General features: G+C 34.1%; 1 protein-coding gene across 3 annotated transcripts in view; it reads left to right on the top strand.

Annotated features, from left to right (window-relative positions):
* PPP4R4 (protein phosphatase 4 regulatory subunit 4) overlaps positions 1-15,019 on the top strand; it is a 130,574-nt gene that overhangs the window by 78,240 nt on the left and 37,315 nt on the right. For all 3 annotated transcript variants that reach the window (XM_001365849.4, XM_007472583.2, XM_056810515.1), the window contains 4 exons: positions 1,343-1,420; positions 2,088-2,171; positions 2,681-2,863; positions 4,500-4,605. In XM_001365849.4, the coding sequence (XP_001365886.1) occupies positions 1,343-1,420; positions 2,088-2,171; positions 2,681-2,863; positions 4,500-4,605 (451 nt within the window). The remainder of the gene's footprint in view (positions 1-1,342; positions 1,421-2,087; positions 2,172-2,680; positions 2,864-4,499; positions 4,606-15,019) is intronic.

Genomic DNA, 15,019 nt, shown 5'->3' on the forward strand with positions numbered 1-15,019 from the left:
CTAAAGTAATCTTAAGAAGGGAAGAAGAAGGAACCTCCCATGCCAATGGGATTCACATTCCAATAGTCAAGACCCACTATCAATAGGAAATTTTTCAAGTATGAAATTTCCCAATGGTGAAATTTCCAACATTTATAAGTCTAAGAAATTTTGAGGTTTACACTAGTACCTAGCACAGTGCTTTGTATGTAGTAGGTGCTTGATAAATATTCCTTGAATTAAATTGTTTAGGAAAGAGGCTGTGCCTTATGTACTAATCGGTTATCAGAAATGAATTGAATAAATGAATATAGGTCCTAAATGGGTTAGAAATCAGGAAGCTAACCTTTTGTGGATTTTTTGAGACCAGTCTGGCTTCAAATGTGGAAAGCCATTCCACTTACCAGTAGAGTAGGGAACTTGCTAAGTTCCTTTCCACACTGATTAAAATTCTTGGGGTGGAGCTTAGAGTTTTGTCACTTTTGGGTTGCAGTAGGCCTTAGCATCCAATGGGTCTGAAATGCAAAACAGTATGTGATAACATATGTCTTTATTTTAATAACAAATTTTCACATAAGTTTTCCAGAGTTATGTGATTTACATTATTTCCCTCCTTTCTTCCCTCCCCTCTCCCAGAGTTGACAAGCAATTCAGTCTAGATTATACATGTGTTAAGTATGTGATAACAATGTACAATGTACAAAGAGGGGTGGAGATTATTTCTAGATAAATGCCCTGAGAGTGATATAGAGTACTATCATATATTCATATGAAGGGGAATGACAACTGACTTAACTGTTAAAGAAGACTCAGGAAATATAAACTATTTGAGAACACAAAAGCATTTCTGGCCAATCACTTACTGCTGCAGCTAATGCCAAAGAGCACTGAGAAATGTGCTGTTTACTACCATTTCCATTTTGATATGCAACAGAGAAAACATTACTGAACTATGAGGCCACACTTGGAGCAGTCTGGGACCCTAAAGTAGCTTTGAGACTCAAATAGGAGACTCCCAATGCTTTTATCAGCATCTGTTAGCTTTCTCTGCATGTTTATACTCTATCTCCAGTTTCCCCACCATATACTGGCAATTATATGGTAACAATATATTTTGATCCAATGAGTAGTTCAAAATGTTTTCTCACTGCTTGGGATTATAGGTTAAACTTTAAAAGAATCATATCACAGTTATGTCTGCAAAATTAGCCTCTTGGTTTCTTCCTTTATAGAAAACTTATTTTTGTGCACAGATACATTTATGTTCATTCTTAAAATATCACTTAGATAATAGAAATTTATGTGATTATAACCTCCGTGTTTCTAGTAATCTGAAATGTGTCTTTATTCATAACACTTCTAGGTGTCTAAGCTTCTTAGTTCTGGAGTATATTTAATACATAAAGAACTAATTGCACTATTACAAGATGAATCACTAGAGGTAATTTTTATTTTTTGTTTTTGCTTCTTTTATTTTAAGGCAAAATGTTCTACTCTCTGGGTGGTATATAAATTTTTTCAGGCCTCTAGCCCAATCCTGACAATCAGTGAATAATCCCACAAGTCATGGGATTTTTAGTCATTTCATTTTTAGACTGTTTTTAATTAAACCTCTTTTTTTTATGAATGTCTACTGATCTACAGAGGTTTGATGGTTCAATTTATCACTACCTGAGAGTGAGACTTTTACCCAAATGAAAAAGACTGACAATTTGGGATGACTGTGAGCATGCTTGGCAAGGTGAAGTAACATGGTTCCAAATTTGGGAATTTCTAGTGTATAATTCAATTAGAAATAGGCTTTACATTTTTAAAAAGGAGTTTCAAAGCACAGATATTCATTTATCTTCATAATAGCATTGTAGGGGAAGTTTGCTTTCCTTACTCTTTTCATAGTTCAGTTAGAGAAAGGAGAGCAATCAAGTAATGCATGTCTTTAAGGCCTCACAAGAGGGTGGCAGAATTAAAAACAAAATCTAAGTATCTTGATTAGTAAATAGCACTGTTTCCTTGTAGGCAATGGACTATTAAAGTGGTTCATTGAATTAACTGGAAAAAATATTAAAATTATGAGAGTATTATTATAATTCCAGCATCTCTCTTAAAAGGTTTTAGATGCACTTGTAGATCATCTTCCAGAAACCCTAGAACTTTTGACTACTGGTGGTGAAAGCAGTGTTCAAGAGAACAAGGTAATTAATTAGCTTGTAATTGATATGATTCTGAATATTCTTTTTTCCCTCATATTGAAGTGTTATTGAATACTTATTGAATTGTTAAATTCTTAATCAATATTCTTGGAACTTGTGTCCATACATTTCAACTTAACATGTTTTTGAGTCATTGTTTAAGAACTAGAATATTTAGAAGGTGATACTTGCTGATACTATTGAAGTGAGATCTCTCATAATAATTAAAACTTTTTGTCATTAAACTATATTGTTATTGGGATGGACCTACCAAGGAAAGTAGAGTGCAAACTTTCATTTGATAACTTGGTATCCATGTTCTTTGTTTAAAATGTGATTTATTCTATGGTCTGGTTCTGGACAAGGATCATTCTTTAGGAACTAGGTTTCATTTTACAGTTGGAATTGAGCAAAATTAATTATTTTTTTACTTGATAAAATGCTGCACTGACTGATTTTTTTGAACAGTATTTGACACATCACCATGAATCTATTGATTGCTTTTCTTTCAGTTATTGACTGTACCTGACCTGATTCCAGCTCTGACAGCAGCAGAACAGCGAGCAGCAAGCTCCTTAAAATGGAGAACTCATGAAAAGATACTGCAGAAATATGGCTGCCTGCCTCAGATCATATCCAGTGATCAGATTTATTATCGATTTTTACATAGAATGTTCGCAATCATGATGACAAATGTGAGTCCCATGGTCATTTTCATTATCTTTTTTCCACTCATTTTGAGACCCACCAAGTTTTGGGCGCAGTTAAAATCATACACGGTTTAGTTCTCTGAGTCAGATTGAAATAACCTTTTCATGCCCCAGGCATTCTTGGTCCTAGTTTATTACCTAAATTTCTCTGTGCTTCTTCACTATCTTCTCCCCCATTCAGTTAGGCATATACTTTGCTGGAGAAGAGAATTAAAACTGGAAAAATACTTTAACATACTGTCATGTATTTAGCTACCAGGAGGGAGCAGTCACTCTGGCTTCAGTTAAATCTAATTCTCTTCTCTGGTGTCCTCACCTCAGTAATGTCTTCTCCTTTGAGGTGTCCCTTCAACTTCTTGATCCTAAACTGTTTTTAGGCATTTTTTTCTTTTCTGTCTCTGAGGATAGATTGTATACAAAGGTAAATATCTACCCTTTTCATTAAACTCTCCAAGGGATGAAATGGAATCATTGCTTTGCCTTACATTTGATACTGATACTTCAGTTGTTTAAGTTTGTATATGTAGTTAATTTAACTTTTGACTTTATTCTTACACAAGGTGAAATAAAAGAGGAAGGTTATTTTTACTCTAGTTTTAAGTGTCTTAAACTTAATAACATTTCCATCTATTTTCTAAATTTGATTTTCTAAATCATGATGAATATCTTCCTCTTGCCCTCAACAAATTCAGAACAGCATGTGGAAAAGAATATAATGGAATGGAACTGACTTATGCAAAATGGAAGTGGGTGGAAGCATTTACTGACTAGTGGTGCTGCCTTAGTAAAGTAAAAATTGAGGCCATTTGAGAGGTGGTACCTGCTATGTATGACTAAAGCTTTTTTATAATGAACCATTGTGTTATATAAATTGGGGAATTGAACTTAGAGGTCATGATTATATTTTTTAAAATAATAGAATAAGAGTTTTAAATAGTTGTTTTGTGAAACTTAACATATAATTTTATCATGCTAAATAGTTGTTTTATATTTCATTTTATAATACCAGTACCCTTCTAAAAGCTTTAGGCAACTTAGACTTAGTAAATGTGACAAAGTTTTTCCAAAGTGACTCTCATTTTTAAATACCTTACCAAATAAAATAAATTTTTAAAATTTTACTACTAGTAATTTTGCTTTTGTAATTATGTGAAACTACTTAAAGTGCTCTATACATTAACTCTAACAAAAGGTATAAATCATCTGGTTTGGAAAAATACTTTTTATTTTAATCATGTATTTTGAAATATCACTAGATCAGGAATGAGGAGAGCTGGATAATTATTAAAACTCTACCACTTTTGTAATCATGGAAAGTTTACTTAACTGGCTAGGTTTTAGTGTCCAAATCTGAAAAATAGAGTGGAATACCTGAAAACTAATAATTCCAAAAATTTGTGAAATATTACTGATTTACTTTAGGATTAATTTTCTAGTCATGATAGAAGTTCCTGATTTACAGAAGGCCTTAGGGAGGGAGGTAAAGTCAGGAAATGCATTAGCTACATTTGTGGCTTGGATCAACTGCTAAGAATGAGTAGCTGATAAGGTAAGCCTGGAATTCACTATGTACTGATCAATATTAGTCTTGTGTTTAATTTCCTTTCCTTGTTTCTTAAAGAATGTCTTGCCTGTACAAAAGGCAGCATCTCGAACTCTTTGCATTTTTCTACGTTATAATCGTAAACAAGAACAGAGACATGAGATCATTCAGAAGTTAGTTGAACGTAAGTTGTCATTCTCATTTTTTGTTTAAAGAAAAGATATTTTATGCTGTTAAGATATTATTTAAACGGAGAATGTAGCAAATTAATTATATTTGTGTATTTTATTGTGTAATGTGCTTGTTTAATGTATTGAATATTATATATGTAGATAAAAACTAAAGCTGGTCAAAGTTTCCATAACAGAGGATAACAATATATTAAATCATGAATGATCTTTTTCTTTATACTACAAAGACTGAAAGTTTGTTTTTTTCTTACCCCATGATAAAAAAAAAAAGTACTGGCTTCTCATTATAAAATTCAGGACCTTTGAAATTCTGATAAGTATCATTCATTAATGGCTGCTATTATGAAGACAGTAATTTCTTTGCCAAAGAAAAACTTAACTTTTAGTATTTGAAGTATAAATATGTCATAAACTGGCTGATTATCCTTTTTACTTTCACCTAACAAAGTTGGAGGGGATGGGAGGTGATGAGATTTTAGCACAATTTCAGTATTTGCCTTCTGAGGTAGCAATGTAGCACAATGGGTAGAGCTCTGGGCCTAGAGTTAGGAAGATCTGAGTTCAAATGTCACTAATTATATAACCCTGGGCAAGTCACTTAACCTCTGTCTCAATTTCCTAAACTGTAAAATGAAGATAACAACATTGCCTCACAGGATTATTATTGAAATAAAATGAAATAATATTTGTAAAGCACTTAGCACAATGCCTCACATGTAGTATATACTGTATAAATGCTTATTCTCTTCCTTCTCCCTTCATTAAAATGGTTATTATACAAAATACTATCTGATAAAATAGAAGTTTATAAACATTTTTTTCTAGACCTGTGATGTCATTAGTGTAGAGAATTCTTGGTGAGGAAACTCATTCAGATTAGCAACTGATCTGCAATTTATTTTGTCTAAATTAAGTGAATTTCCCAGACTCACATAGCTAGTATGTCATGTCTCAAACCTCCCTTTCTGACTTGGAGATCAGCTCTCTATTTTCTTCTCATAGTTTTGTCTCTTTAACTGTCTTATGAAAATTAACTATACTTAAGAAAGGCACATAAATTTTAATTTTCAAAGGCCGATGTTCAAGTAAGAATCTGTTAAACAAGTATAACCATAAATATCAATACTGATGTTTTCAGTCTTCATTTTCCTTTGCTGAATCATTATCCTTTTCCAAAATATAAGACCATATCCTGGGCCATCTTCTTGTCTCCCTCCATGCTATATCTCCCTCCAAGCTATATATGTTTCATCAGTTCCCCTGGGCTCAGTTATTATCTTTTAACAGATGACTCTTAAATCTGTATATTAAGATCTAATCTATCTCCTGAATTATAATCCTGTTTCTCTGGGATTTCAAACTCAACATATCCAAAGTTTAATTGTCTTAACCCCCCAACCTGCCCTTCCTTCAGACTTCACTTTTTTTCTTTTTGTGGTACTGTTATCCTTCCATTCAGCCAGATTTAATAAATAGCAATAATAGCAAAAATCCCATAAACAGAGCTGCCAAGTAGTTCTCTTGGCTGGATTTTATTCTCAATAATAAGGAAGAAGTATAATGACTAATGGTAATTAGAATGAAGTGGGTATTTAAAACATGCCAGTTGATGGATTGATTGGACTATTTGCTCGGTTAGCAGTGATGAGAATAGAGAGGGGGAAGTAAGCGGTGGAGGAGAGGAAAGTAGTTGAGTCAGCACACTCCAAATATTCAGATGCATCTGACTAAGTATGTGACCTTAATTTGCAGATCACAACCCATCTATACTTGCCCATCCTATGGATTTTGAGCTGTGTCCTCCCAGATATTCTTCACAGAGTTTCACCCAAAGGGCTTGAGACATTTTGAGCTTATTTCCAAAACTCTCTTACTGCTAGTCATCCCTTACCTTTGCCCCATGTCTAATCCATCTTTTCTTCCTCTCATACATTTCCCCAAAGATATCTTTTACTCTTCCTCTTCAGAGTTCCTAATTTTTTATATTTTTCATCCTGCTCACACTCACCATGAGCCTCCATTAAGGCAATTCATCCTGTCTTCCTCCATCTGTTTAATCTCAAGCAGGACTTATTGTCCATTTGTACTGTCTGTTCCAGATATATTATACCAATGAACTAGTTTTATAGGTTGAATATTCTGATGTGTGTATTTCATAATAGATACAGGCATTCTTCATCCACTTGATTGTCCTGTGTGTATAGTTAGGCCAAATTCTTTTAAGTGGTTATTGATCTCTTTCAGAAAGCTCTGAAATATTAAGTGATTTAATATTAATAGCACAGTGTCACTTACAAATAGGAATAGCTGGGAATTCTCACAGTCCAAATGGACTCATGCTAGAATTTTTCCATTAAGCAATGAATTTATCTTCCTTTTTTTTTAACCTCACCTGACATAATCATAGTATTATTTATTAACAATGTTTTATTTATCCCCAATTACATGTAAAAGTATTTTTTTGCATTTATTTTCTTTGAAATTCTGAATTACAAATTCTCTTCCTCCTCCTTTCCCTCACTCCCCTCCCTACCTCTCCCCAAAACAGTAAGCAATCTGACATAGATCTCATATGTCCAGTCGTGTAAGATATTTTTCCATATTAGTTGTTTTGTGGAAGAGAAATCAAACAACAAAAAAGTGAAATATAGTACGTTTCAGTTCTCTCTCAGAGGGCAGATGGTATTTTTTTGTTCTAAGATTGCCTTAGATCACTGCATTACTGAGAATAACTAGGTTCATTCACAGTTATTAATGCATTATATTCTTTACCTTTCTATCAGTTACATGATGGTAAAGATGTGGCCCATTGTGAAATATTTTTTATGAAAGCCTAATTATTCATTTGCCAAGACAAACACAGAAATTATATGTACACAGTTACAAAATACTTTTCACACAAATAAAGTCAGATCTAAACAGTTGGAAGAACATTAATTGCTAATGGGTAGGTTGAGCTAATATAATAAAAATGACAATTCTACCTAAATTAATTTACTCATTCAATGCCATACCAATCAAATTACAGAAGCAGAAAAAAAAATAACAAAATTCATCTGGAAGAACAAAAGATCAAGATTGTCAAGGAATTTAATGGGAAAAAAATGTGAAGGATATTGGCTTAGGAGTACCAGATCTCAAAAATAAAGCAGAAATCAAAACAATATGGTACTGGCTAAGAAATAGAATGGTGGATCAATAGAATAGATTAGGAGCAAATGACCGTAGCAATCTAGTGTTTGATAAACCCAAAGATCCAAACTTTTCAGATAAGAATTCACTATGTGACAAAGACCACTTGGAAAATTGGAAAACAGTATGTCAGAAATTAAGTGTAGACCAATATCTCACACCTTATACCAAGATAAGGTCAAAATGAGTATATATGATTGATACTATAAGTAAATTTGGGAAACATAGAATAGTTTGCCTGTCCTATCTATGAAGAAGGAAAGAAATTATAACCAAACAAGAGATAGAGAACATTACAAGATGTAAAATGAATAATTTTGTCTATATTAAATTTAAAGTTTCCATAGAAACAAAACCAATGTAACCAAGATTAGAAGGGATATGACATACTAGCAAAAAATTATGTGGAAAGTTTCTCTAATAAAGGTCTAATTTCTCAAATATAGAGAGAGCTAAGGCAAATTTACAAGAATACAAGCCATTTCCCAACTGACAAATGGTCAAAGGACATGAACAAGCAGTTTTTGGATAAAGAAATAAGGCTATCAGTAGTCATATAAAAATGTTCTAAATCACTCTTGGTTAGAGAAATGAGAATAACAACACTAAGGTACCACTTCACACCTATCAGATTGGCCAATATGACAGTAAAGAAAAGTGATAAATGTTGGAGGAACTGTGGCAAAATTGGGACATTAATGCATTGCTGTTGGAATTGTGAACTGATCTATCCATTTTAGAGGGCAATTTGGAATTATGCCCAAAAGGCTATAAAATAATGCATATCCTTTGATCCAGTAATAGCACAACTAGGTCTGTATCCCAAAGAGATAATAAAAAAGGGGAAAGGACCTAGTTTACAAAAAAATATTTATAGCATCTGTAATGATTAGAATGGGTCACCAAAATTATAATTAACCCTTAAGTCACAAGACTGTTAATAGCTAAATTTATTAGTAAGAAAAAGAAAATGAGAGAAATATAGAAAGTCTAATAATCCAGAGCCTAACAACTCAGCGTCTGTCTCCAAATCTCAACCTCCAAAAACAACAACTCCCTCCCCACCCCCCAACTTCCTGCTGGGTCTCATCTTATAAGTCCTCACTACACCCACTAGCTCTCTTACATCACTCCCCAGGAACCAATTCTAGTTCCACAATTAGCCTGGCACCACCCAAGGGGGCAGTTCCTGTAGGATCAATTCCCTGGTTCCTAACTGACCCAAATTCAAAACAAATGGAAGGGAAGTTCAACCCTCTGATTGATCAAATCAACACACAAATTCCCTTCTCCCACAGCTCTTTTTGTGGTGACAAAGAATTGGAAATTGAGGAATGGCTGAACAAATTGTAGTATGTGGTAGTGATGGAATATTATTGTGCTACAAGGAATGATGAACAAGATGATTTCGAGAAAGAGCTAGAAAGACCTGCATGAACTGATACAGAGTGAAATAAGCAGAACCAGGAGAACATTGTACACAGTTACAGCAATATTGTGGGATAATCAACTGTGAAAGACTTAGCTGCTCTCAGCAGTACAATGATTTGAGACATTTCTGAAGAACTTATGACAAAGAATGCTATCCACCTCCAGAGAAAGAACTATTGGAGTCAGAATGCTGATCAGAGCATAAGATTTTTCACTTTAGCTTCTTATTTTTTTTAATTTGGGAGTTTTGGTTTTATATGAGTATTCTGTTGCAAAAATGAATAATATGGAAATGTGTTTTATATAACAATACACGTATAACCCAGATTAAATTGCTTACCATTTCCAGGAAGGGGGAAGGAAGGGAGGAAGGGAGACAATTTGGATCTTATAACTTAAGAAAACTTATGTGGAAAATTGTTATTACACATAATTGATATAACAAAATATCTTTACAAAAAAAGAATTCCTGCTAATAGCCACTATGGGCATGAAAATGACTCATAAAAACTTTTATAAATGTAAAAATAGTCAAATAGGCTGATAGTTGATGTTCTCTCAGTCACTTTTTGGGTTTTAATATGGTCCAAGATTTTTTCCCAAACTTTTGTCATGTCTCCCTCTTTCAGGTATCTTGTAAATTAATCTCTTAGTACCATCTTCCAGAATGAATTATATCTAATCCAATTTGACTGGTTTTCTTATCTTTTCTAACAATTAGAGATGTTCAGAAGTGGAGTGGGCTACTTTTGTAGGTTCCCCTTATTTAGAGGGTCTTCAGTCAGAGATTCTATGATCAGTAGTCCAGTTTGTCACAGGAGGGATTCCTTTCTTGTATGGGTTTGACTAAATAGTTGCTGAGATTGCTTCTACCTCTAAATTTTCTGATGCTGTCCCCCATTCTTCAAATGTACTCCTTTTATACTTTCTTTCAGAGTCCATCTATATCTTCATGCCTGCTGGTATTTTAAGATATGCCTTCTACTCAAAACCTTTCTGTATTTCTTTAGTCATCAGTGCTATCTTCTCATATTATTTTGTTTTGACTTTTATGTGTACATGTGGCATCCCCTTAATAAACTGGAAGCTCCTTGAGTTCAGTTACTCTGTCTAGCATCTAACATATTGCCTTGAATATAGTAGGTTTTTTTAATAAATGTTCAATAAATTGAATGTGAAACCAAAAGACAAAAGGAACTTGCAGCTAAATGGAATGATACCCTACATATTTACCTTGGCAAAAGATAAATAAAGGAATGTGTGGAATTAAGTTTCCTAGTGTATCCAAAAGAAAGAAGAAATACTATTTTACTGAGTAATTAACCGTTCACCTTTAGGGCTCTTAAGCAAAAAGGAACACCATAAAGATACCATATTTGTTAGAATGGTATTAAAATTATCAGACAAACTTGGCAAAATCCTCCAAACCAAGTTATATATACATTGATACTTAATTACTTCAATATTCAGATAGACACAGGGAAAATAGCAAGTGTGTGTATGTGGCATGTAGGCTAATCAGAAGCCTTGTGTATATATCAGTAATTTCTCAAGAAAACAGTAGAAAAATTTGGTTATAGATGAGTAAGTGGGCAAGTAGGTGGCTTAGTGGATTGAGAACTAGGCTAAGAGACAGGAGGTTCTGTGTTCAAATGTGACCCCAGATACTTTCCGTCTAACCCTGTCCAAGTCACTTGACTTCCATTGCCTAGCCCTTATTGCTCTTCTGTTTGGGAAACAAAATACAATATTGAGTCTAAGACAAAAGATAAGGTGTTTTTTTTTTAATAACAAATGAGAGAGTTTGCTCTTTGTGTATAGTCAGACTATTGGCTATTACAGCAAAGGTCAAAATCTCTCTCAACTAGGAATCTTAAAGATGTTACAGCAGCAGCAGATTTAATCTGAACCACTCAAATAAGCTATTACTATCCTCTAGATTGAAAACAGATAAATGAAGAGACTCTGGCCATGATTATTACCATTTCCTGTAGATGTTAACAAATGTAAAACAATCAACATGATAGGAGCTCAGTCAGCACTTGATCTGTAGAGACAGATATGGCAACCATTATCAGTCTTTTCTATTAAAGATATCACTAATCTTAAAATATAAATTTATTTTTGGATTAAAAAATCATGCCATTACATTTGAAAAATCATTCTCTTACTCATTCATGGAACAATTTAGGAATTTGTATTTAAAACCTTTGAAAGCCTGTGAAATTCATTTATAAACCATCAAGAAAGAGTATGGTAGAAGAGTACAAGTAGTATTGCCTCATATAAAAGTAAATATCAATGGAAAGGATGATCTGCAAAAAAACTTTGATGCTAAGCTAATATTGATTCTGCACAAGATACTGTGCTAAGCACTGGGAATAGAAAAAGGGGAAAAGACAGTTCCTTCTCTGAAGTATCTGTCATCCAAAAAGCATTTATAAATGAAACTCTGGAAAGAAGACAGTAAATAGACTTTAAAAGGGGGAATGATCTTCCAACATTTTTATAGGGTTCTGTTTAAATCATTGAGAAAAACAAAAACATCTCTTTTGGAGTCTTAACACCTTAGTCTCTTCTCTGTAATATAAGGATGTAGAAATGACATTTAAGAAATTCATATTGGGATGAAGCATCAAGATTTAAACCAAGGGGGAGGGGCAGCTGGGTGGCTTAGTGGGTGGAGAGCCAGGCCTAGAGATGGGAAGTCCTAGGTTTAAATCTGGCCTCAGACACTTCTCAGCTGTGTGACTCTGGGCAATTCACTTAACTCCCCCACCTAGCCCTTACTGCTCTTCTGCCTTAGAAATAATACACAGTATTGATTCTAAGACAGGAGGTAAGGGTTTTAAAAAAAGACCTAATCCAAAAACATACAGAAGTCTTTGTTGGAAGTGACACAGGTTAAAAAAAATAGATTTTTCAAAATATCTTACAAAGGTACTGTTTGAAGAAAACCACAGACAGTATTGTAGCTAAAATAAAAGGCAACTGATGTAATAATTATCAATTCATGTTTCTCATTTCTAAAAATACTTTGGAGAATGATCTTCACATTTATGAAAGGTATCTGATGAAAATAAAATGTAACACTCAGACTTTTGCAAATCATTTTTTATAGCAGACTTCAAGTCAAGACCAGCTAGGTGACTTAGTGGATAGAGTATCAGACCTGGGGCGAGGAAGACGTGAGTTCAAATCCAGCCTCAGATACTTACTAGCTATATGATCCTGGGCAAGCCACTTAATCCTATTTACCTCAGTTTCCTCATCCATAAAATGAGCTACAAAAGGAAATGGCAAACCACTCCAATCTCTGCCAAGAAAACTCCAAATGGGTTCACAAAAAGTCATACATGAGTGAAACAACCAAAAAACAACAATCAACAAGACAAACAATTGAAGTAAATAAGGATACATCATCCTGCCATATGTATTTGTTGATTACTAACAAAAAAGTATTTGATTCCATAAAGCAACAACAAAGCTGTGTACAACACAATGTATCTCACATGTGAATATCATGAGCCTACAAAATTTCTTAATAGATGCAACTATAGAAATTATTTTTTTCAACATTTCTTAGATTTTCAATCTCATGAAAGGAATAAGATATGGAGACCTATGCTCACCAACAGTCTATGCCATGGAGATGGTTTTCAGCAGAATTCAAAAGGAAGAAGAATCTGCTATAGATGGTCAAGCTCATCAGATGCTCCTGTTTAGAGATAATGCACTGCTAATTATATTACGCTCCAGAACACTATATGACCTCAATGAGATCCCCAGCCTCTCAAGAGTCATCTTAACAATCTCCATAGGAAAAATCAAAAAGTTGAAGAATGTTTACTGCTAGTTTATAACAGCAGGCCAGATGGACAGCTCATTTAGACAATTCATCAGTATCATATAACTTTGATAGGCATTGGAGATAAAGAGTGAACTCAGAATTGAAGAAGAGGAAGAGAAACAAACTGAATTGCATTTGGGAAACATGCTTCACTTTTTATTATCCGAAATAGTTTCCTGACACAAAAAATCTGTCTTTTTAACATCAGTAATCTTGTGATTTATGTCTGAAAATCACAGAATATATGCATAAACTCATGTATATATTTTTTTTTCTTTTGAGAGTTAAAGGGAGCTTTATTTAGGTTATCATCTAGACCTTTGAGTGCTACATTTATATTCAAGAAGACATTGCATTATATAAAAAGGGAAGGCACAGACAATTTTAGAGTATGTAGAGATGAGTATGATCAGGATTGTACACCATACTAGGTAAGAAGTTGTAAGGAGGAGGAATACTTAACCTGAAAGAAAGAAGGCAGAGATTAGGGTGAGGGGAGGGAAGAAAAGTCATGATGATAATTTTTAAATACTTAAATGAGTATTTTGTGGAAAAGGGATTAGACTTGTTCTTCTTGGCCTTAGAAAGCAGAGATATTTGTTGGGAGGTATATTTAGGTTCAGTTTAAGAAGAAATTTCCTAACAGAATTGTCCAAAAAGTATAATGGGCTGCCATAGGAGAAGATGGTGGCATCCCCTTCCTGAAGATCTCCCAACAGTTTGGATGATAACTCATTGATGTTTTAGAGGGAATTCTTTTTTTTTTAATATATTTTATTTGATCATTTCCAAGCATTGTTCGTTAAAGACATAGATCATTTTCTTTTCCTCCCCCCCACCCCCCATAGCTGATGCGTAAGTCCACTGGGCATTAGATGTTTTCTTGATTTGAACCCATTGCTTTGTTGATAGTATTTGCATTAGAGTGTTCATTTAGAGTCTATCCTCTGTCATGTCCCCTCAACCTCTGTATTCAGGCAGTTGCTTTTTCTCGGTGTTTCCACTCCCATAGTTTATCCTTTGCTTATGAATGGTGTTTTTTTCTCCTGGATCCCTGCAAGTTGTTCAGGGACATTACACCGCCACTAATGGAGAAGTCCATTACGTTCGATTATACCACAGTGTATTAGTCTCTGTGTACAATGTTCTCCTAGTTCTGCTCCTCTCGCTCTGCATCACTTCCTGGAGGTTGTTCCAGTCTCCATGGAACTCCTCCACTTTATTATTCCTTTGAGCACAATAGTATTCCATCACCAACATATACCACAGTTTGTTCAGCCATTCCCCAATTGATGGGCATCCCCTCGTTTTCCAGTTTTGGGCCACCACAAAGAGCGCAGCTATGAATATTTTTGTACAAGTCTTTGTGTCCATTATCTCTTTGGGGTACACACCCAGCAGTGCTATGGCTGGGTCAAAGGGTAGATATTCTTTTGTCGCCCTTTGGGCATAGTTCCAAATTGCCCTCCAGAATGGTTGGATCAGTTCACAGCTCCACCAGCAATGAATTAATGTCCCCACTTTGCCACATCCCCTCCAGCATTCATTACTTTCCTTTGCTGTTATGTTAGCCAATCTGCTAGGTGTGAGTTGATACCTCAGAGTTGTTTTGATTTGCATCTCTCTGATTATAAGAGATTTAGAACACTTCTTCATGTGCTTGTTAATAGTTTTGATTTCTTTATCTGAGAACTGCCTATCCATTTCTCTTGCCCATTTATCAATTGGAGAATGGCTTGATTTTTTGTACAATTGATTTAGCTCATTATAAATATGAGTAATTAAACCTTTGTCAGAGGTTTCTATGAAGATTTTTTCCCAATTTGTTGTTTCCCTTCTGATTTTAGTTATATTGGTTTTGTTTGTACAAAAGCTTTTTAGTTTGATGTAGTCAAAATTATTTATTTTACATTTTGTGATTCTTTCTATATCTT

Source organism: Monodelphis domestica, chromosome 1 (assembly GCF_027887165.1).
Source record: "Monodelphis domestica isolate mMonDom1 chromosome 1, mMonDom1.pri, whole genome shotgun sequence".
NCBI classification, from domain to species: Eukaryota; Metazoa; Chordata; class Mammalia; order Didelphimorphia; family Didelphidae; genus Monodelphis; species Monodelphis domestica.